This window comes from Lupinus angustifolius, chromosome LG06 (assembly GCF_001865875.1).
Source record: "Lupinus angustifolius cultivar Tanjil chromosome LG06, LupAngTanjil_v1.0, whole genome shotgun sequence".
Taxonomy (NCBI): Eukaryota; Viridiplantae; Streptophyta; class Magnoliopsida; order Fabales; family Fabaceae; genus Lupinus; species Lupinus angustifolius.
In genome coordinates, this window is record NC_032014.1 from 3,135,167 (window position 1) to 3,156,487 (window position 21,321).

Below are 21,321 nucleotides of genomic sequence, written 5' to 3' on the forward strand. Positions count from 1 at the left end.
TTAAAACTACTAAAATCATGACATGTACCTATTTTATTTTAATCATGTTTTATACAAATATTTCGAAAACTAAATAAAACAGTATATATGTTACATTTTTATTGGGCGGAGGAGACATGTTATCTTACGAGGAAAAAGGCAAGGAATATGCTATATACTTAAAAACAAAAACTTTTTTCTGGGAGTGAAATTTTTGAAGAGGAAAAAAAAGTACTTATGTTTTTGGTCTATTTGATTTTCTTTAAGATGTGCAACACTTTATTTGCTTTATGTTGGAAATGATGAACTAGTATGAATAACGTCCAACAAGAAAAAAAATATGATTTGTTTATTGAAAATCCTATCCACCCCTCTTCACAAATAGCATGATGACAATTCAAAAGTATATAAATTCCTTTCTCTGTTGTTTGCAAGTATTTTTAGAAGATCGAACAGGACATGATTCATTTTGAGCTATAAAGTTAAAGAGGACGATTGGAACGATTTTATGGTCCACCAGGAAAATAAAGGTGAATGGAACCCTTTTATTTATGATGGTCAGATAAAAACTAGAATAATTCAATGGTAGGGATTTGATTGAATCTACTGCTAAAAACTCAACTTCGTCCTCTAACTTCCTGCTGATAGCCATATATCACAAATATATTTACAGATTAAAAAAAACAGCACCAACTGCACAGGTTCCCAATTACACCAAGCGACCCAGGAGTTGAACATATGAACTCATGACCAATAATTGTACCTTAGATTTACAACTACGGTAGTAAATTTCAAACTAAAAATCACAAAAATAAATGGAAATTGTTAATTTGTTGCAAAAGGTCTATCATCATATCTACATGTTATGCGTAAATGTTCATATCCAACCATAATTGAGATCCTGTGGGTGAGCTCCAATATTGTATCTGTGTGCAAGTTCATAAAAGGTGGGGAAATGCAAAGAAAACAAAAACCAACGATGTCATGCCACTCCATCATCGCCGTGCTAACCATTCTGAACCCTTTTGCTCCCCATCCCCCCCTCGTGTAGTGCTTGCTTCCGTGACTGTGGCTTTCGCAAGGAATCAAATAGGATATAAGAACAGAGGGGAGAGGAAACTTGAGGGTGAAGATGAAAGTTAGGGAAGAGGAGTTAATGGGGGTTAGACTGGTTAGAAGTCTCAAACTGTGTTATGGAGAAGATGAAGTTAGTGACAAGGAGGGAGTCGAAGTGGACCATAAAACTTAACCACCAATTAAGCAACTTTCGGTCAAATAATATAAATCAGTCGAGGCAAAAAAAAGGCATTATAAAGCAAAACAAAATTGGCATGAACTTGGTAATGTTTCTTCTGCAACAACTCCAAACTCAAACTAAATTTAGTGAGCATCTTCGGGTTTTGCCATTAAATTCATAGAACCTAAATTCTAATATGAATCAATCACCTTCCTATTAGGCAAAATAAACAAATATACAATGTTCAAGCATGAATTGATTGACATCATATAGAGTATGGTTTATTTAAAAGAAAAATCAGCAGCAACATGAGTCAGAGTTGCACTTCATATAGGATCACTTCCATCTTTTGAACACCTTGCCAAATTTTCCATGCTTAAATTTCCCATGCTTCCCGAACTTTCCATGCTTGAACTTGCCATGCTTGAATTTTCCATGAGGCATCATGCCATGACCATGTCCATAATGGCCATGGGAAACATGGTGGGCACCATATGCAGCGGCGGCGGCGGCGGCACCACCAGCAAGTAATGCCCCCATACCACCGCCATGTGACCCATGAGACCCTGATGACAACACAAATAAATAAGCTTTCCTTCAAGGACGTTCATGTAAGTATCAATGTCAGAAAAAGTGTCACTTGATTAGCCAATACATTAGTCAAATATGACTTGAATAACATCAACTGAAAGCATAGCAAGTACAAATGTAATTATCAGTTACCACCTATGAAGCAAAAAAAAATCACTATAGTTACCATGTCTGAGCCAATCATGTTTAGGTATCAGATCCTTTTGGACACTCTTAAGTGTATTTACAACATTTTCCTTTTACCTTATGAATGCAATACTCTTTAAGTTAAAAACCATCACTTGTGTACTGTTTTTACAATTGAACAATCCACATGTTTTATTGTATTTGCAATATAAATCACACATGATGGAGGATAACCTTGCTATCTGCCAAGTAGCTTCACAAATTTCATGACAATGATGTTATCTTTCAAGTGATTGTAACAATTAGTTAGTCAAAAATTTAACAATGAAAAAAATAAGAATGATACCATGAGCATGATGTGGAGGAGCTCCATGTGAACCAGGATAACTAGCTGGTGGATAACTAGCAGGAGGATAACCAGCAGGGGGGTAACCAGCAGGGGGATAACTAGCAGGAGGATAACCAGCAGACGGATAACCTTGCGGAGGATAACCTTGCTGAGGCGGGTACCCGTGTTCATGAGGATACCCTTGTCCAGGAGGGTAGCCTTGATGAGGAGGGTATGCCCCTGGTTGTGGAGGGTATGCCCCTGATTGTGGAGGGTATGCCCCTGGTTGTGGAGGGTATGCCCCTGGCGGGTACCCATGAGCACCTCCAGCTACCCCGTGAGCTAGGTGCGAGAAAATTCCTCTATCATCGCCATTGTGATTGTCATGTCCACCTCCCATCTTTCAGCTGATGATTCAAGATTACGAAATTTGTAAACATAGTGGTCATCTATGCAAAAACATACCTAGAAAAACAAAGAAGCACAAAATGGGCATTCTACATCCTCTCATCCAATACATTTTTCATTCTAAAACTGCTAAGATGATAATGTTTTATGCAATGAAGATAAGTGTTGCATGCAAAAAAACTATATGAAGGCGATTGTTATTTTCATAATCTTCTACGATAAATTATTGATACAAGAAATTCTTAGAAGTACAAAAAAATTATCTAAGATTATCCACACGCTAACAAGATAACTGTACACAGAGGTAAACATTAAACACTATTTTATTTCAGGGTTGATAACTAAAACAGAAAACCCTAATATCTAAGGAGAAACCAGCATAACATTTATGCAACTCCAAATTATTATATTAAGGTATATTATTTTATGGATACGGAAAATGAAAACCTAACCCATCAATTTGTTCTTGCCAATAAAAAAGAGAGGAATTGAGATGCAAATCAGAAAGACACAAAAGAATATGGTACTATAAAAATAAAATCGGAAAGAGAAATACAGAGAGAAGAGGAACTCACCTATTATGAATATTGAAGAAGTTGGGGAATTGGAATGAAGTAAGGACGAAAGAGGATGATTGAATATGATTTATGATGAGCGCTAAAGAAGAAACGCGTTTGTTTTAGCTACAACATATCAGCTCAACGGCTCTTATCCCCACTAGGTTTTGGTTAAAAAAATTAACCTACACAATATTTAGGATATGTTATAAAATAAGCATGACTTACCTAAATTTGGGTCTAAGATGAGATTCAGGTTGAAATATTGACCTCATGAACATTTGGAGTTGGGTTAGCTTCGAGTCTAAGGCATCTGGGATCCAAAAAATTGATTCGGCCAACATTTAGAGTTGGGTAAATAACAAATTTTATCCAACCCAACTTATCTCATGTTCACCCATAATATTAGTCATGCGAATCTTCATATCACCGAGTAGAGATGACAAAAAAACCAACATATGGGTACCCATTAAAATACTCGTAACAAGTACCTAAAAAAATAGCTTATGAGTAGAAAATCTATTATGATATATGCCCTATAAGTACCCAGATATTTATAAATTTATTTTTTAATTAAATATTTTATATAATATTATATTTTTTTATTATTTTATAATTATAGATTGTCTATTTTATTGTTATTTTATAATCAATTTTAGTGATTAAAATATAATGATATATTAACATGTACATAAACTTTATCATTCATGTAATAATTATTTTTTATATATTGATTACTATAAAATATATAAATATATATTTAAACTTAAAAATTCGTTGGGTACTCGCATATATCTGTTACTTGCACATGTACCCGCAATATTACGAGTATCAGCATGAAAAAGCACTACATAGGCTCGTTTCACCTCGTTGTCATCCTTCTCACCGAGTGACATGTGAGATTTCTAATTGTGAAAATAATCAAATAATGTATATATATTATTTACACTAGTGTGGACAGACATTTCGTGCCTGCCGACGAATATTGTGTGATACTACATATTCAATTTTTATATATTTCATTTTTTTGAATTAAAATGTATTTGTTGTGTTCGGTGTACTTTATATTATATTTTTTGTGTGATTATGATAATGTTTAATTTAAGGTGAGATATGTGGTTAATTAATGTATTGGTGGTAGTTGCTTAGGATTATATAGTTTTTTTTTTTTGTAAAAATTAAATAATGTTAATGACAATATAGGAAATGAAAATTACACCATGAGGGAAGTTATTTCAAGTTTTGGCTTTATATATAGTGTAATTTTTATTTCCTATATTGCTCTTAACATTATTTAATTTTTACAAAAAAACTATATAATCATAAACAACTATCACTAATACATTAATTAACCACTATCTCACCTTAAATTAAAAATATATATAATATATAAAAATTGAATATGTAGTATCACACAATATTCGCCGGCAGGCACGAAGTGCCTGTACACACTAGTACTATATAAAGTCAAAACATATTATAATTATTCATATGACATAACTTTTACTTACCTATTTTGCTCTTATAATTAATAATTATTACAATATTTTTCATAGAATAAAAAATATAAATGGAGATTAGAGAAAATTAATCTACTAAATATATAAAACTAATAATGTTTTTTTAATAATATCACAATTCATTTTTATATTTTTTAATTAAGAAATAGAATATCATGTACAATTATCTAAAGTAAAATATATAAAAATTACATATTCAATACTAAAAAATAAAAATGCAGGTTGGTAAACGCGGAGTGATACTAGTTCTTATAGAAATAATTATGATCACTGCATACTACTGCAGCAAGCATTCTGCCCATTTTTATTTCAAATTGACACTCACCAAATTTCATAGCTAAATATTAAATATTTTAATTTTTATAAAAAATAATATAGATAAATATGTATGTTGTCAAATATACGATTTCAATTTCATCATCCCTTTAAGGTTTCTATTTACATATTAATTATTTATTTTTCCTCTTTTTTAAAATAAGGTTAAATATTTATTTTCCTTCATTTCTTTGGGTGCATTTTGTTGAGATCATCTGTATCAAACAATATCCAAATAGTATTTTAAATCAATTAGATATTGTCACATAAATAAAATTAAAAATAAAAATAAAAAGTAACAAAATAACATTATGTACATGCTTTATCTTTTTCTTGCCAGCATTACACATGAATTATTATCAGTTTTTGTTGGCATTCATTTAACTCAAGAAAGCAACATTGAAAGAGGACCCTTTATCCCAATTTTTTTTTTTGCTCAGTATTAAACCAATTAAATCGCATAAAATAATATAAAAAATTACTTTATATTTTTATGATTTTTCTACAATTTCTAATTGAATTGGGATACCATGAGCCATGAAAAAGTGGCACACTTGATCCTCATTCAACCAACATTACCCGAAAAAAATGCAACACGCTTGCGACACGTAAAGCAATCAATGTACACAACACAAGTGAGACCTACATTATCTTCAACCACAATTATTATAGATATTTTCTTCCACAAAATCTACCACTTCAATTATAAATATATGGTGTTCTTGTAGCACATCCTGTAGTAACAAGTTAAGCAATTTAGGATCATAGAAATATTTTATAATGGCTGAAGCACCACCAACCAAACCCATCAGTGAGGAATACTCAAGCAGTGAGCTTCTGTCAAGTGCCAAGTTGGTGGCAGAGGCAGCACAAGCATCTTTGAGGAATGAATCAGATAAGGTGGACAAAGTGAAAGTGGCTGATGCAGCAGGAGATCTTTTAGAAGCAGCTGAGAAATATGCGAAGCTGGATGAACAGAAAGGAGTTGGCCAATATGTTGATAAGGCTGCTGATTATCTTCACCAGTATTCTGGTGGTGCCACTACTTCTCCTCCAAAAACTACTACTGCTGCTGCTGCTACTGCTACTGACCCTTCAGAATCAGATCCACCAAAAGCTGAGTCCAAATCTGAAGAAAGTGGTGGTGGTGCGTTTGGGCAGTTTACTAAGTTGGCTGGAAACTTCTTGAACAAATAACTTATTTCACCATCTTAAGGTTAATGTCACTTTTAGTGTTGTTGTTGTTGTATGGTGAACAGAATAAAAAAGTTTGTGTTGTTTGTAACTTTGTGTGCTATGGTTCTATTATCTGCCTTCTTAATCATAGTTCCCCCATGGGTCTATCTATCTGTATTTATTCCCTTGTACTATTGTGTACCTATTGAAATTGTTGGATCTAAGTATTTTTTTACCCCTCTCTCTTTTATTTTTTTGTTAGTTACATGAAGTTTCCGCACCTTTTGAAGGTAGAATATGGGAGCATTCATTCTATTGTGTATATAATATATAATTGTCTATAAATTAGTTACTATAAACATGTATTAAGTCGTCCCAACTTAATGCTAAATATTATTTTGGAACTTATATTTTGGTTTGTCATAAGCAAGGAAATAAAATATTTAGTTGGTAATGATTAAAATGACCTTGGTCTAGTGCAAGACAGAGTATTGTAAAAGGTCAAAGAATAACATTCAATCCCTAAATAGTGATATTTATTAGGAGGATAATGATACATGAAAAAAGAATTGGGAGGATAATAATGTATGAAAAAGAATAATTTTTTGCCCATAATCAATCCAAAACTTACCTGATTGTTACCAGAAATATCATAGAATATCAACACCATAACAAGAGTTCACTTTGAATCTAAGCCACCAAGACAATTAAATATGCAAATATAAATATATAACAAGTGAGCATAATGGTAGAATCACACCTTTAATCAACCCTAAATATTATCCAAATCTATTGAACACAAACTATGCTATAAGGCTATAAGCTATATGAAACTTGCTCATATTTAAGTCTAATCATAATTTAGCTAAATTAGATGAGAGGATATGATAAGATTTTGGGCAACCCTAATAACATTACATAAATATTAAATCCTACGATTAATGTTTTAGCCTTGTTTTTTTACTTTCCATCGGAACATGCCATACTTTGTTTTTTCTCTCTTTCTTTTCCGGTTAGGTGTTGAGTAAAGAGAAATAATAAAAAAAAAAAAGAGCAGCCGAAACAGAAACACATCGCAAATCAATCATCAAACAATGAATCAGGTTCTTACGAGGTTCCGTGTCTTCGCTTCCGTCGTGGGTGCAGGGCGGAGGAGCATGTCGACGGTGTCGAAAGCCGTAGTCGAAATTGTCGGTGGCGGGAAGAGTAAGAACCGCAAAGCTTCTAGCGAGCTCTGCAAGTTCATTGGGATCCCTCAACAATCTCGTTCTGAAATCGCCTTGATCATCTCCAAGTTCCTCAAACTCTACAATTTCAAGGTTCCTATTATACCCCTTCCTCTTTTTTCTTCTGTTTCCTTTTGCAGTAGCAACACACTAACTGTTTGATGAATGTTCTGACTCACACCTACTAAGATATTTAACATTATTCCTTTTCATTTTGTTTTAAACACGTGATGGGTCATTGCTTGTGCAATTTATTCTTCAAACTGGTTTGCCAAGCTTTAGGTGGTACTTGGAAGAGTTTATAGATAACTTAGTCAGGCTTATGAAACTAGCACATGAATATAACTTATGACCTTCATATAAAGCTCTTTTTGTTAATTTATTCAGTTAGTTTAACAATGAAACTTATCAGAATAGGTTTACTTATTTCAAAATGGCTTATTGGACAAGCGATTAATTAAGTTGTGTACCCAAACGATTATAAGATTCGATATAATTTTTTCTGTCTGATTTTGGTTTTGAACTATGGATGCTTTTGTTTTTCTTATACTGGTGCTTTAGTTGGGAAAACATAATAGTTAATATCAGTTTGAATTCACTCGCTCATGTAATTAATGTGGTAATGCAGAAAATAAGCAAGTAGCCGGTAGAAAGATGTTATTTTTTATTAATAAAAGAAGAAGCAGCAAGTATCCTATTGAAATATTTGGATGGAGTCAAGTATAACTGGACCATTGACCTGTTAAGAAGTCTATTTAAGAATTAAGGACTCTTAAATCATTTTAATAGAATTTTGGTGTAATCATGGAAATGATGGAATGGCTTACGTTCCTTTCTATCATTTATACCCGCTTTACTTATTTATATTTGAGCATTATTATTGCTACTCACTTGATGATGATGTATGATTGCCTTGCAGAGTCCTGGTATTAAGAAAGACAAGATCTGGGAGCAGAATTTACAAACACTGTTACGGGGCAAGAATAGCATTGGTTTTCCTGAGGTTGCTAAAATCCTGTCTCCCGAGTTCAGCCAAGGGGCAATTAATATCAAGGATAGTAGCACGGATTCTTTCGCTGACAACGTGAAGGGGAAAAATGCACAAAAGAAAGGCAAATCCTCAAAGAAGTAGAATTTGCACAAGGTTTTCCTCTCTTCTAGGTCTCAAGTTAGATATTAAAACTTTTTTTAGTTGTTTATTTTGCGTGATAACATTACGATGGAATTTCAATCATCACAAAACTAGTGTTTGTCTGTTGAAACTATTTTTGCTATTGTGTTGCTGTCCTTCAAAATAATATTATTCTTATTTCTCTTTCCCTTCCCTTTTGGAATATTTATTAGACATTAGCCAATGAAAAGATGGTTTATTGTTTCAAGTTGTCCGTGTCTTCACTATTTATCATTCTATATTATTAAATTATGACGACTCAGCAGGGGGGGATTAACATCCAGGTTATTGGCAACCAGTGGAGTAAGAAGTCCTTGTCTGTACCTAATTTCACCATTCCCTTTACTGTAAAATACATTGCTTGGACACTTCAACAGCAACAATAACCAAACCTTAATTCCACCTGTTGGGTCGACTACATGGGTTGAACAACGCCATAATGTAAGTCTGGAATTGAACTGGGTATTTGTTTCTGTAAGTTAAAGAATTTCAAATCCCATCTAAGCAGGTGGAAATTTTAAATCCCCTAGGCCCTAGCCCCACTCTCGTTATCACGATCTCTTTCCCGCATCTTCTCACTTTTACATGATTGAATCTGCAACTGTTACTGCCCTGTATTTTTTTAATATACAAATGCATTGGCTGTTTTGATTTTATGAAGGAATAAAAAACATGATTTTGACTATAAGATTGCCAAAAGATGGATTCCATTCTCTGCTGAGTTCTAACTACCTTCTAGTTTCTACATAGGATTTTCTAGATTTGCTGAGAACTGCTGATTTTAGATTTTGATCGTCATGGTCTGTGTAGACCCCATACTTTTCCCTTCTGTTACAAAGGCCCGATCTTTTTTACGTCACTGATTTTTTGGTCTATTTTCCATTGCCTTGATTGATGTTTTCCTCTTACTTTTGTTATTGTTTGTACCAAATTTTCATGTATCCTTTTCTATTAGACTTGATTCTTCCCATTGGGAATGAGGCTTATTGACATCATAAAAGAAGTCCTTGTGTTCTGTTTGTGCTATCATAAAATGGTTTCCCAATTCAGTTCCTCAGGGTAAAAGGAAGCTTGAACGAGTTCCCTGGAAAGAAAGCATGTAAACCTGGATGATGGCTAAAAGATTTAACTCCTTTTGCTTTTCTGGTTGACTGCAGATTCATACCATATGCCTTTTAGTTTGTAAAACAGATTGTTCATATAAGTCCATTTCATCTTTTTTGATGAAGTCTTAGTTTTTGTTGTTGATTGAATTTTTCCTGTGTCTTTCACTAGTTTTGAGACTTTGCAATACCAGCTCTGTGATTATTTGATGGTCTACCACTTTTCTGAAAGATTCTTTGGAATGTACCTATACTACCGCGGTTAACAACAATTCTCAGTTCATATAGTTGCATATTAAACTTGAGTTTCCTAGAGGAAGAATCTTCTCTCATAATCTACTCATCACTATTAGTTGAGAATATTTTGGTGCCTCTAACATCCTCTAAATCCCTTATGAAATTGCTTATATGATGCATATTGTCCATCATAGCATTACAAATTTACAAGTGTCGGTCAATGTGTCACACATAATTATAATGTGCAGCTTTAATCTCCCAATTTTTTTGATTGTGCAAAATTTGTCCCATGTTATATTTTGTTGTAATTTTCATCATCCAAATTTAATGGATTTTGAAAATTTTGTTCTTCAATACAAACAAATCCTATAAAAATTTGTAGATAGCTGGGTTCAGTAAGCTTGATGTGAGGGGGTTTAATTCGTATGGAGCGTATTAAAAATGCTTTATTTGTGGAAGCAAAAGGCGTTTAGGTGATTTCTACATATCAAAAGAAATTAGGATATAGCTGTCAAAACTGCCAAAAAATTTAAATAATGAACACTATCGAGATAAGAACCATACATGAGTGTGTTTTGGTATGAATTGGCAAATGTTTTGTAAGCTAAATTTTGAGCATTTTTTTATATAGTTTGACAATGTCTTTAGTTTGATGCTATTATGCTCAAAGGAATGAGAAATAATGTGTTATGTGGGGTGATTTGCATTCCATCAGGTGCACAATTCAATAAAGAACAACATATCTATCATGATATGAATATGCGCATGGAATAATATAGAGAGAAAAAAAATGTATGTAATGAGAATATAAAAGTTTTATATATCATCGCTGAGATCATCCATTATTTATATTTAATTATTATTGACTTTTCAAAAAATATTAAAAATAAATGGTAGATAACGTACTGATTATGTATAAATCTTCACACTAATATTACATAGATATTACATTTTATACAAAATTTTATTGAAATCATTATTTAAAGAGGAAAAATGTTTGCATGACAGTTTGAAAGTTTTATATATTAGTGTTACATTATCCACTATTCATGTTTAATTATTATTGATTTTTCAAAAAATAATATAAATGGATTGTTAATGATATACCAATTATATATAAATCTTTAGGATAATAATTAATATGCATCCCAATAGTATCGTTTATCCACAATGTTACACATCATTGAATGACCATAAAAGTCACAATACTAATTTAACTCATAGTAGATAATAAAACTAAGTAGCTAATAACTTAACTAGTTTTTCATTTTATATATAGAGTCTAAAAAGTAAATTTAATCACTTTATATGAAAAAGGTAGAAACTGATATGAAAAGTTTAACAAAACCCTTTCCAAAAAAGATATATAATTTTAAATCGTATTCCAAACTAAATTTTGGAACACAATTTTGTGACATACGAGTTTGGACGGCACATCCTTGTCCTCATGTGATACCAATTAAAACCGCCACGTCAGCTTTAATTACATTCAGTAATAAAAATGAAAAGTGCCGGGTAGGGACCCAAAAACCACACTAGGGTTTCAAATTTTGAAACGAAAAAGGTTTTTCGCGTTAACATCGTTTTTCATTACCATGGCAGCTGGTACGGCATTCGGATCATTCGCCGGAAGGGCGCTGATGGCGGCGGCGAAGAAGACGACGACGACTACGGCGAAGTCAATGGTTGCAAGCAGCGGGCGTCCGAGTAACAATGCTGGGATACAGAAGGTGGTGCCGGTGTCTTCTGAGCTGGGCAAGTTCATAGGCGCTACTGAGGTTTCTCGAACCGGTGCTGTTAAGAAAGTTTGGGAATACATCAAACTCCAGAATCTTCAGGTATTTAAATTTTTATTTTATGATTTTTTTTATGCGTTCACTTTTGGTGATGTCCACGGTTTTAATTTTTGAGTGTGTTTGATAATGACAAAAGGCTGAAACCGTAATTATGGTCCTAATTTGATTGTGGAAATTATATAAAATGTGATTTTATAGCTATAGTTGTTCTTGCTGACCACAAATTTAAACCTTATTTGTCTTTAGTATGTTAGATTGCTTAAAAGAGCTATTCGAATTGTTGCAGCAACGAGTATGATGATTCAGTACCTGGACATTGTGTTGGATTATAGATTTTTGTGTTTCACTGTTATTTGTTTCCAGGATTTGAGGTTATGACGTTATGTTGTGTTTATGTTAATTATTTAAAAATGCAGCCACGATTAACAGTTTGGGATGTGGTTGTAAACATAATTTTGTATCCACAATGGGGTCTATGGACCACGGTTTAAGACCTCGGTTGTTTCTGACCTGTACAATGGCATAACAGAGTTACTGTTTGTTTGTGTAGAATCCTGAAAATAAGAGGGAGATATTTTGTGATGCAAAATTGAAGGCCATTTTCGATGGGAAAGATAAAGTTGGGTTCACTGAAATTGCCAGATTGCTATCTAGCCATTTTTCTAAATCAGCCTGATATTTAGCTTTGGTTGTGGATGGACCCTTTGTGATGGTAACTTGATCTATTACATTCATTATGCTTTTTTTGTTTTTGCTTCACGTGGCTTGTGAATTGTGACCAGCCGATGAAGAAACTTAGAAATTTGTAATATCAGACTTTGGGTTTCAATGTGGTATTATTTTGTCTCACTTTCTGCCTTCTCGTTCTTGGAATTATATACATGCATATGTTATGCTTTATATTTCTCACCCTTGGGTGTTCATCACCTCATTTAGTCGTTGCCCCCTCCCAAGTGAAATTAGTTTCATTAAAAAGTTGTTTCTTGTTCATAAATCTGTGTTCATCACCCCTGCATGCTGCATGTAACTAGATAAATTTTACTTTACTCATAGGTCATATGATATTTAATCTTAGAATTATTATGTCATGTTTATTATATATTAATACGTATGTATTAAGTTAAATTTTACTTTACTCATAGGTCATATGATATTTAATCTCGACACCCCCTTATAACTACATTCTGCCTCCATCCCTGCATGCTGCATGTAACTAGATACATTTGTGCATATTCATTATAATTTTCAGGCTGACTTTTCCGAACATAACCTTGATTAAGGTCCTACACGTTTTAGAAATGTAATCCAGATTGAATACATAGTGTATCATATAATGTACTATTGTTGCATTTTTTTTTCTCTATGGAAAATATTTGAATATAAAACATATAGATCTTAATTCAATAATTCTCCATGATTTTGTAAGTATATGCTTTATTCACGACATATTTGATAATAAACGACAAACCTTTGCATAAATATCAATTTCTTGACACTTTATTTATTGGTTATGGCCACTTCGGCTATGTGCAATGTGCTGCAAAGTAATGTAGCATTACTCCCATTGATTTCTCAATTTCAGAAAGAATGAAACCCTTTTGTGAAATCCCATTCACACGTTAAGTGTTTGAATTAAATGTCTTCTTATAAGTTTTCAACAATTAAGAGTATGAACTAAGTTCCTATCACATTATTGGTGAACTCTGCTAGTATCTAATTCCTAAACCAAATTTCCAATCTGTTTTAGTTACTTTTGACCAGTTTCATCCTTGTTTAATGTCATGGTTAACTTATGGATAAGGTGAATGATTCAATGAACTTATATGAAAGAGGTTGTGAGTTCAAGTCTTATTTACAACAAAATATTAATGTACTAATATTTACCTATAAAAAAATTGAATGCAAGTTAATTAAAATCTAAAAACCTTAGCAAAAGGAGAACTTTTCTGGAAGCTGAGTCTTATATAGCATAAATTGACGAGACAGATAAGGATCTTTTACTACATAATTTAGACAAACAACAAAGCAAAAGATATCAAAATAAACAATACATAAAAGAAATAGGGGTGAGGATGCAAATTCAGTTTATGCTAGTTCAACCAGTCAACCAGATTGATTGACATGCTTATTGTGAGATCTTATACCCTGCAGCTGGAATAGACTTCTTTGAAATGTTATGTTTTAACTGTTTATGCAGAATTGTAGTAGTCATTTTCTATGCCCAACTTCAATGTGATTTAGAGTGGATAATGCACCATGCTGAAGTAGTGTGTGAAACGAATCTTTTAGGTATAATTTTATATTTATATGAAGAACATGTTTGGTTCAAATTCGAAAGTAGTTGATTATCAGATACTTTTAATGTTATAAATCCCACCTTAAAAATTCCAGTGTGTTTTTACCCCAAAATAGCCATAGAAAACAACTTATGTTATTGTCAAACACCTGAGATTCTGCAAAGTATTGTTTTGGAGCAGCAACAGCTGTTTTTCCTAAACAATAATTTCAACCAAACACACCATAAACCCCATTTCATTGGTCTCTCTATCTTCATTATGTGTATTAATGAAGCTTAATTTTAACTATATATTTGGTTTTCAATTCTGCCATCTTGTAAACATCATTGCATGATGAATATTACTTGGTGGCTCAAATAAGCTTAAGCATTAATTGGAATGCTAGTAACAGTTATCACTTAATTAAACATCATGCTTATGAGTTTTGAGAAAAGCATCATGCTTATGAGTTTTGAGAAAAAATTCAACATCACTGCGTAACAGTTATCACTTAATTAAAATTTGTCCTTCTTATGGACCACTTTTGCCTTTTTAGAAAATTAGTTAATCATGATAATTGTTCTCTCTAGTTATAACTTATGCATGGAGACATGGAACAACAAAGTCTTGGTCTCATGGGCCTTAAAATGATTCACAATTTTCTCGGATAGTAACACCTGGTCCCTATCTATAAACTTTCTCTGCCAATCAGAGTGCAGAATTTTATTTTCCATGCTTCTTATCATGTGGCATATCCTTTGTACTGTTTATAAGTTTATTCTGAATTGGAACTTGGAGTTGGAATCTAAAACTTGAAAAAAGTGAAGGAAATAGATAGTCTTGTACATCCAACTTGGTCAAGAGGGGTTGACAAAATTTCCATTACATGAGTTCCATCATAAGTCTAACATTCTAGTATTATTCCTCAGTTGAATTAGTACAAAAACTCTTGGAGCTCTGTAAGTTCCTCAATAGAATTTAGATCTACCTCACTCTACGCAGTGCTAAATAAGCAACTAGTCGATAACCAACCAACATCAGTGCCATAATGGACACATCAACCCACATATGATTCAAACCCATTGATTTTATTGGTGGAAAATCTACAACCTTGCATAATACCCCCTCTGAGCACTCATAGTAATCATTTTCATTGTATTGGACACCAAGAAGTAGCTTGTAACAGTAGTAGCTGTAGCTCAAATACTTGAGCCAAACAATGAATGGAGGAATCTGCTGTATATAGTATCCTCCAGCAATGAGAAATACAAAGGTTGTCACAGAAGCTAGAGTAGTTGCCTGTTTAATCTCCATCAAGATGGCACCAAATGCTAAGCCAAGACTTTGAGAGACAACAACACTGTAAAGAACCACAAGAAGTGAAAGGATAAAAGTCACAGGATCAGGTTTAAGCCCTCCCATCCAATAGATTATGCAGACAAATGCTGTTGGAAGTGCAAGCTCGAGTGGCAAGTCTCCTATTGTTCTAGCTAGAAAGTACGATGAAAGGCGATACATTCCCGATGACAACAACAAAGCAAAAGATATCAAAATAAACAATACATAAAAGAAATAGGGGTGAGGATGCAAATTCAGTTTATGCTAGTTCAACCAGTCAACCAGATTGATTGACATGCTTATTGTGAGATCTTATACCCTGCAGCTGGAATAGACTTCTTTGAAATGTTATGTTTTAACTGTTTATGCAGAATTGTAGTAGTCATTTTCTATGCCCAACTTCAATGTGATTTAGAGTGGATAATGCACCATGCTGAAGTAGTGTGTGAAACGAATCTTTTAGGTATAATTTTATATTTATATGAAGAACATGTTTGGTTCAAATTCGAAAGTAGTTGATTATCAGATACTTTTAATGTTATAAATCCCACCTTAAAAATTCCAGTGTGTTTTTACCCCAAAATAGCCATAGAAAACAACTTATGTTATTGTCAAACACCTGAGATTCTGCAAAGTATTGTTTTGGAGCAGCAACAGCTGTTTTTCCTAAACAATAATTTCAACCAAACACACCATAAACCCCATTTCATTGGTCTCTCTATCTTCATTATGTGTATTAATGAAGCTTAATTTTAACTATATATTTGGTTTTCAATTCTGCCATCTTGTAAACATCATTGCATGATGAATATTACTTGGTGGCTCAAATAAGCTTAAGCATTAATTGGAATGCTAGTAACAGTTATCACTTAATTAAACATCATGCTTATGAGTTTTGAGAAAAGCATCATGCTTATGAGTTTTGAGAAAAAATTCAACATCACTGCGTAACAGTTATCACTTAATTAAAATTTGTCCTTCTTATGGACCACTTTTGCCTTTTTAGAAAATTAGTTAATCATGATAATTGTTCTCTCTAGTTATAACTTATGCATGGAGACATGGAACAACAAAGTCTTGGTCTCATGGGCCTTAAAATGATTCACAATTTTCTCGGATAGTAACACCTGGTCCCTATCTATAAACTTTCTCTGCCAATCAGAGTGCAGAATTTTATTTTCCATGCTTCTTATCATGTGGCATATCCTTTGTACTGTTTATAAGTTTATTCTGAATTGGAACTTGGAGTTGGAATCTAAAACTTGAAAAAAGTGAAGGAAATAGATAGTCTTGTACATCCAACTTGGTCAAGAGGGGTTGACAAAATTTCCATTACATGAGTTCCATCATAAGTCTAACATTCTAGTATTATTCCTCAGTTGAATTAGTACAAAAACTCTTGGAGCTCTGTAAGTTCCTCAATAGAATTTAGATCTACCTCACTCTACGCAGTGCTAAATAAGCAACTAGTCGATAACCAACCAACATCAGTGCCATAATGGACACATCAACCCACATATGATTCAAACCCATTGATTTTATTGGTGGAAAATCTACAACCTTGCATAATACCCCCTCTGAGCACTCATAGTAATCATTTTCATTGTATTGGACACCAAGAAGTAGCTTGTAACAGTAGTAGCTGTAGCTCAAATACTTGAGCCAAACAATGAATGGAGGAATCTGCTGTATATAGTATCCTCCAGCAATGAGAAATACAAAGGTTGTCACAGAAGCTAGAGTAGTTGCCTGTTTAATCTCCATCAAGATGGCACCAAATGCTAAGCCAAGACTTTGAGAGACAACAACACTGTAAAGAACCACAAGAAGTGAAAGGATAAAAGTCACAGGATCAGGTTTAAGCCCTCCCATCCAATAGATTATGCAGACAAATGCTGTTGGAAGTGCAAGCTCGAGTGGCAAGTCTCCTATTGTTCTAGCTAGAAAGTACGATGAAAGGCGATACATTCCCGATGACCGTTCCTTGATCAGCATTCTCCTCTCTTGAGGAAATGTGAAAACTGCATTGTAGAGAGGGTAGAATCCCCAGAAAACTGAGAAGAAAAATATCAATGCCACCTGCATTACACAAATATTAGTCCCTCTCAAAAACTTCAAAATGGTGTGATGTTCACATACATATTGAAAGGAAAAGAAAGTAAAATTAAAGGCCTAATTATATCACCATAATTTTTGAGTTAGTTGATGCTGTTATCAGTTATCATCAACTAAAAGAAGATAAACTTGAAGCAGTTATCTTACCCGGTCTTGAATGTGTGATTCTGGTGTATGCCACCACAAAAGTCCACCAAGAAAAGCTACACTTATGACTTGGAATATTCTAAGCTTGTTGAAGGCTTCATGCCTTCGTTCCCTCACTCCCCTTTGTAATAGTACTTTGAACTGATGCCACCAGCTTGTGCACCATTGCTCATGTTTGACCTGATTCCCTATATAATTTACCAATAAAGGTATTCCATATCAGTAATAATAAGAATAAACCAGTAACTTTTGCCTTTATTATTTTTCCCTTAGAGATAGAAGACCTACTTGTGAAAGAATCCTTTGTGATATTGTTATTGTTCACCTTCTGGCTGCAAAGCTCAGCTTTCAACCTTGTAGCTATGTTTTTGTCATAAGCTGATATAAGAGCTTCTCTTACCACCTTCCTTTCTTGTTCCAAGCTCTCGCTTTGTTCAGTTGCATGCTTGGAATCCGGGGCAATCCCTGCAGTTTTTCGATTTTGTCATGACAATGTTATTAATGCTTTCTTCAAAATAATAGTCTTAAGACTTGGACTGTGCATATATGTAATTAAAGATATATATACATGTCTGTCTAAATTAGCCTGATGTTCCTCCTATAAAGTTTACCATAATAAATTGTATGATGTTTTTATACTGAGGTCATTATCATTCATTTGAGTAAAGTAAACAAAAATAAACAGAAAAGAAGAGACATTTAAGCCATAATAGATAGAAAAGTGTGCCCCCAGCTTCCACTTTTTTAAGTCCAATGATTTATAACTTTACTATCATTAGACTAAAATTAAAATTCAAAGTGAAAAAATTCAAACAAATGATTACTTACCATTGGCAAGATCAAGCAAGAGATCAGCTGGATTGACAGTAACACAAGTAGAAAAACCAACTGATGAAAAATAGTCCAAGGCAGTTGAAGCAGGACCATAATATATAGGACACCCTTCAGAGAGCAAGACCACTTTATCAAACATATAGTAGAGGCGGCTAGAGGGTTGATGAATGGTTGTGATAATAGTTCTACCACCACTCGCGAGCCGTTTGATTGTGCTAAGGATCCTTAGAGCAGTGGTGGAATCCAAACCTGAAGTAGGCTCATCCAGCAACAGCAGGCTTGGATTGATGAGCATTTCTTGGCCTATGCTCACTCTCTTTTTCTCACCACCTGATATTCCTCTGAAAAGTGGCCCTCCAATCATGCTGCTCCTGCACCTAGTTAGTCCTAGCTCAGCAATAACTCTCTCTACATGCTGAACTTTTTCATCCCTTGTTAAGCTGTTAGGAAGCCTTAGAAGTGCAGTGAAGACTAGAGTTTCAGTGACTGTGAGATGAGGGTATAGCACATCATCCTGAGCCACAAAACCCGTTCTTCTCTTTATGGAACCTGAGAAAGGCTGATTATTGTATGTGATCTTTCCTGATATTTTTCCTCCGAGTCGGCCTCCGAGAGCCGTAAGAAGTGTGGTCTTGCCACTACCTGATGGCCCCAGCATAGCCAGTATTTCTCCTGGGCATACCACACCTGACATCCCATTCAATATCGTCTTCTCTTTGCAGGTCCCCGTGCTGCCCCAACATAGCCCTTTATGCTCTAGTTTAACTTTGTATACCAATTCCTCAAACTGCAAACCAAAAAACAAAACACATGCAAAAACTTAGTCACAATTACAAAATATATCACATGAATGTGTATGTATATAGATGGTGATATCATAGATTCAGTATAAGTGTGGCATATACTATTGAGTGAAACAAACTTTGTTTTTGTTTAAGGGAATTAAGTTACCTTCAAAGTTATGGGGTACATAGTGGCAAAGACACTAGGATTATGGGGCTCAGTCTGATCTGGTGGGTCTTCCAATGAGTGACTACTACTATTAGAATATTGTGGTTTTGGTGCTATGCAGTTTACTGGCATGGTTAAAGAAGTGAGGGAGTTTTGCAGTCTTTTTGTGACAATAGTGATTGTGATGAATGAGAGGGTAAGAGAAGTTAAGAAGTTCCTTTTAACTTGATTTCCTAATGTGTAGTGAGGAGCAGCACATGAATATATAGCACAAACTAGGATGTTCACTGTGTGTATATGTGTTACTTAAGCCACCCTTGGATGGTGGAATCCTACCTTTTTCATCTCAAAAATATTCTAGCATGACCAAACTCACCCCTAAAAACTTTAGAAATTCTGAACCATTGCTTAAGATGACTACTTGATTTCTTTTCTCTTTTTTGATTTTTTTAACACAACAAACTTTTTCTCTCTCAGCTTTTCTGTAATAGCACCATTGTTTTATATTAATCATCCGTACTTCCTAAGCAAGGGTACTCAAATATTTCTGAACTTTATTTAAAATTAAAACTAGTCACTAAGAAATATTAAAATTGGCATGCTAGCCATGGTGATATAAGGATCAACCTTATGGTGAACCACATAGTAGAGAGTAATGCATGTAATTGAAATAGGCAATAGTGCAATACTATTACCTACTACTTCTGTCAAAAGTTCTAAATTTTATTCAACTTGGGATTTTCCATCAATATATTAGACAAAGCCCTGAAGTGGTTAAGTCCAAAAATCAAAATCCAAGCCACAATCACAAAAGCAAGAAAATAACCACAGAAATCAAGTCACCTAACAAACAAGAAAGTGGATACAGCACTATCGTGCATCATGTTGTAGGCTTGTAGCTTTCTAGTCATATCTTTGTCCTTGAGATTTTGGGCTATCAATTGAATTTTCATATGTTTCTTTATTTTTTATGTTTCTGATCCTTTCCATTTAAAGATGTAGTTTTGATAAATGTACTGTTCATCTAGGTTGTGGACATGTGAAAACGGAAACCGTTGCATATTTGAATAATGCATTATATGTGTAGACAACACAGTGACCATGGTGACTCTTCCACCATATCAACAATGGAACAAAACTCTCCCAAACAAAAACAATAGGACAAGGTCAAAGCACGTATCTTGTAATTCCTCATATTCTTCTAAGTTATAAATATTTAATATTATGGAAATATATTCCCTTTCCTTTTGTTAAGTTTTGAGGCATAATTGACTTGAAATCTGAGGATTTGAGTGACCTTCAAGTCTAAACAATTTCATAAGGTAAGAAACTAAGAACCAAACCTAATATATAATGGGTTGGGATCGTCTCTAGTACTGGACAGTCCAGTACTAGAATGTGAGGTTCAAAATGATTCGGTAACTTAAAAAAAAACTTTAATGTAAAACTATTTAAAATCTGTACCATTGAATATTTTTAAACGCCACATGTCACAATCTCTACTAGTACTGGGCTCTCCGGTACATGAAAGGATACAGGTTCATATATAATGTACACTAATGAAAAGATGTTTTGATTTTTACATATATAAGTGCTTAAAGTCACTTTCATGATCATTTGAGTTACACCCTATGGTTTATCATGCACCATTTTCATGGCTTAAGCAAGCCCACATGAGGAGAATGAAATTAACCAAAAAGATAAGTCTCTAGTTACTTGAGTATTGCAAACTCCTTATTTATTCCATTTGTAACTTATGGCAACATCTCCAAGCATGCATTGTTGCTTCTTGTTTAGGTATTATTACTTACCCTTGAAAATATTTCTTTGCAATGACCAGCTCAGGAACAATGAGGACCAGCACATTATTACATATTGAAATGTAAAGAG

General features: G+C 33.7%; 6 protein-coding genes across 11 annotated transcripts; 3 read left to right on the forward strand and 3 right to left on the reverse strand.

Moving 5' to 3' along the window:
• Positions 1,297–3,368, reverse strand: LOC109348961 (glycine-rich protein A3-like). Of its 6 annotated transcripts, XM_019589585.1 has the most exons (5): positions 3,245–3,368; positions 2,570–2,668; positions 2,426–2,506; positions 2,280–2,380; positions 1,297–1,782 (listed from the first exon to the last, which is right to left on the reverse strand). In XM_019589585.1, the coding sequence occupies exons 2-5, from the start codon at positions 2,659–2,661 to the stop codon at positions 1,553–1,555; spliced, it is 504 nt and encodes a 167-aa protein (XP_019445130.1). In that variant the 5' UTR covers positions 2,662–2,668; positions 3,245–3,368; the 3' UTR covers positions 1,297–1,552. The 6 variants fall into 6 exon arrangements, with proteins under 6 accessions (XP_019445130.1, XP_019445129.1, XP_019445128.1 ...); XM_019589584.1 differs by having other exon boundaries at positions 2,280–2,506; XM_019589583.1 differs by having other exon boundaries at positions 2,426–2,668; positions 3,245–3,367.
• Positions 5,791–6,472, forward strand: LOC109348962 (nodulin-related protein 1-like). Its single transcript, XM_019589586.1, has one exon. It carries the CDS (start codon positions 5,842–5,844, stop codon positions 6,256–6,258), a length of 417 nt encoding a protein of 138 aa, XP_019445131.1. The 5' UTR covers positions 5,791–5,841; the 3' UTR covers positions 6,259–6,472.
• Positions 7,253–8,842, forward strand: LOC109348963. The gene is made up of 2 exons (XM_019589587.1): positions 7,253–7,556; positions 8,383–8,842. Exons 1-2 carry the CDS (start codon positions 7,332–7,334, stop codon positions 8,593–8,595), a joined length of 438 nt encoding a protein of 145 aa, XP_019445132.1. The 5' UTR covers positions 7,253–7,331; the 3' UTR covers positions 8,596–8,842.
• LOC109348964 (protein TRI1-like) lies at positions 11,487–12,679 on the forward strand. The gene is made up of 2 exons (XM_019589588.1): positions 11,487–11,812; positions 12,321–12,679. The coding sequence occupies exons 1-2, from the start codon at positions 11,570–11,572 to the stop codon at positions 12,444–12,446; spliced, it is 369 nt and encodes a 122-aa protein (XP_019445133.1). The 5' UTR covers positions 11,487–11,569; the 3' UTR covers positions 12,447–12,679.
• On the reverse strand, positions 14,778–15,555 carry LOC109348966 (ABC transporter G family member 14-like). Its single transcript, XM_019589590.1, has one exon. It carries the CDS (start codon positions 15,466–15,468, stop codon positions 15,031–15,033), a length of 438 nt encoding a protein of 145 aa, XP_019445135.1. The 5' UTR covers positions 15,469–15,555; the 3' UTR covers positions 14,778–15,030.
• Positions 16,566–19,873, reverse strand: LOC109348965 (ABC transporter G family member 14-like). The gene is made up of 5 exons (XM_019589589.1): positions 19,432–19,873; positions 18,475–19,267; positions 17,935–18,111; positions 17,647–17,834; positions 16,566–17,463 (listed from the first exon to the last, which is right to left on the reverse strand). The coding sequence occupies exons 1-5, from the start codon at positions 19,561–19,563 to the stop codon at positions 16,819–16,821; spliced, it is 1,935 nt and encodes a 644-aa protein (XP_019445134.1). The 5' UTR covers positions 19,564–19,873; the 3' UTR covers positions 16,566–16,818.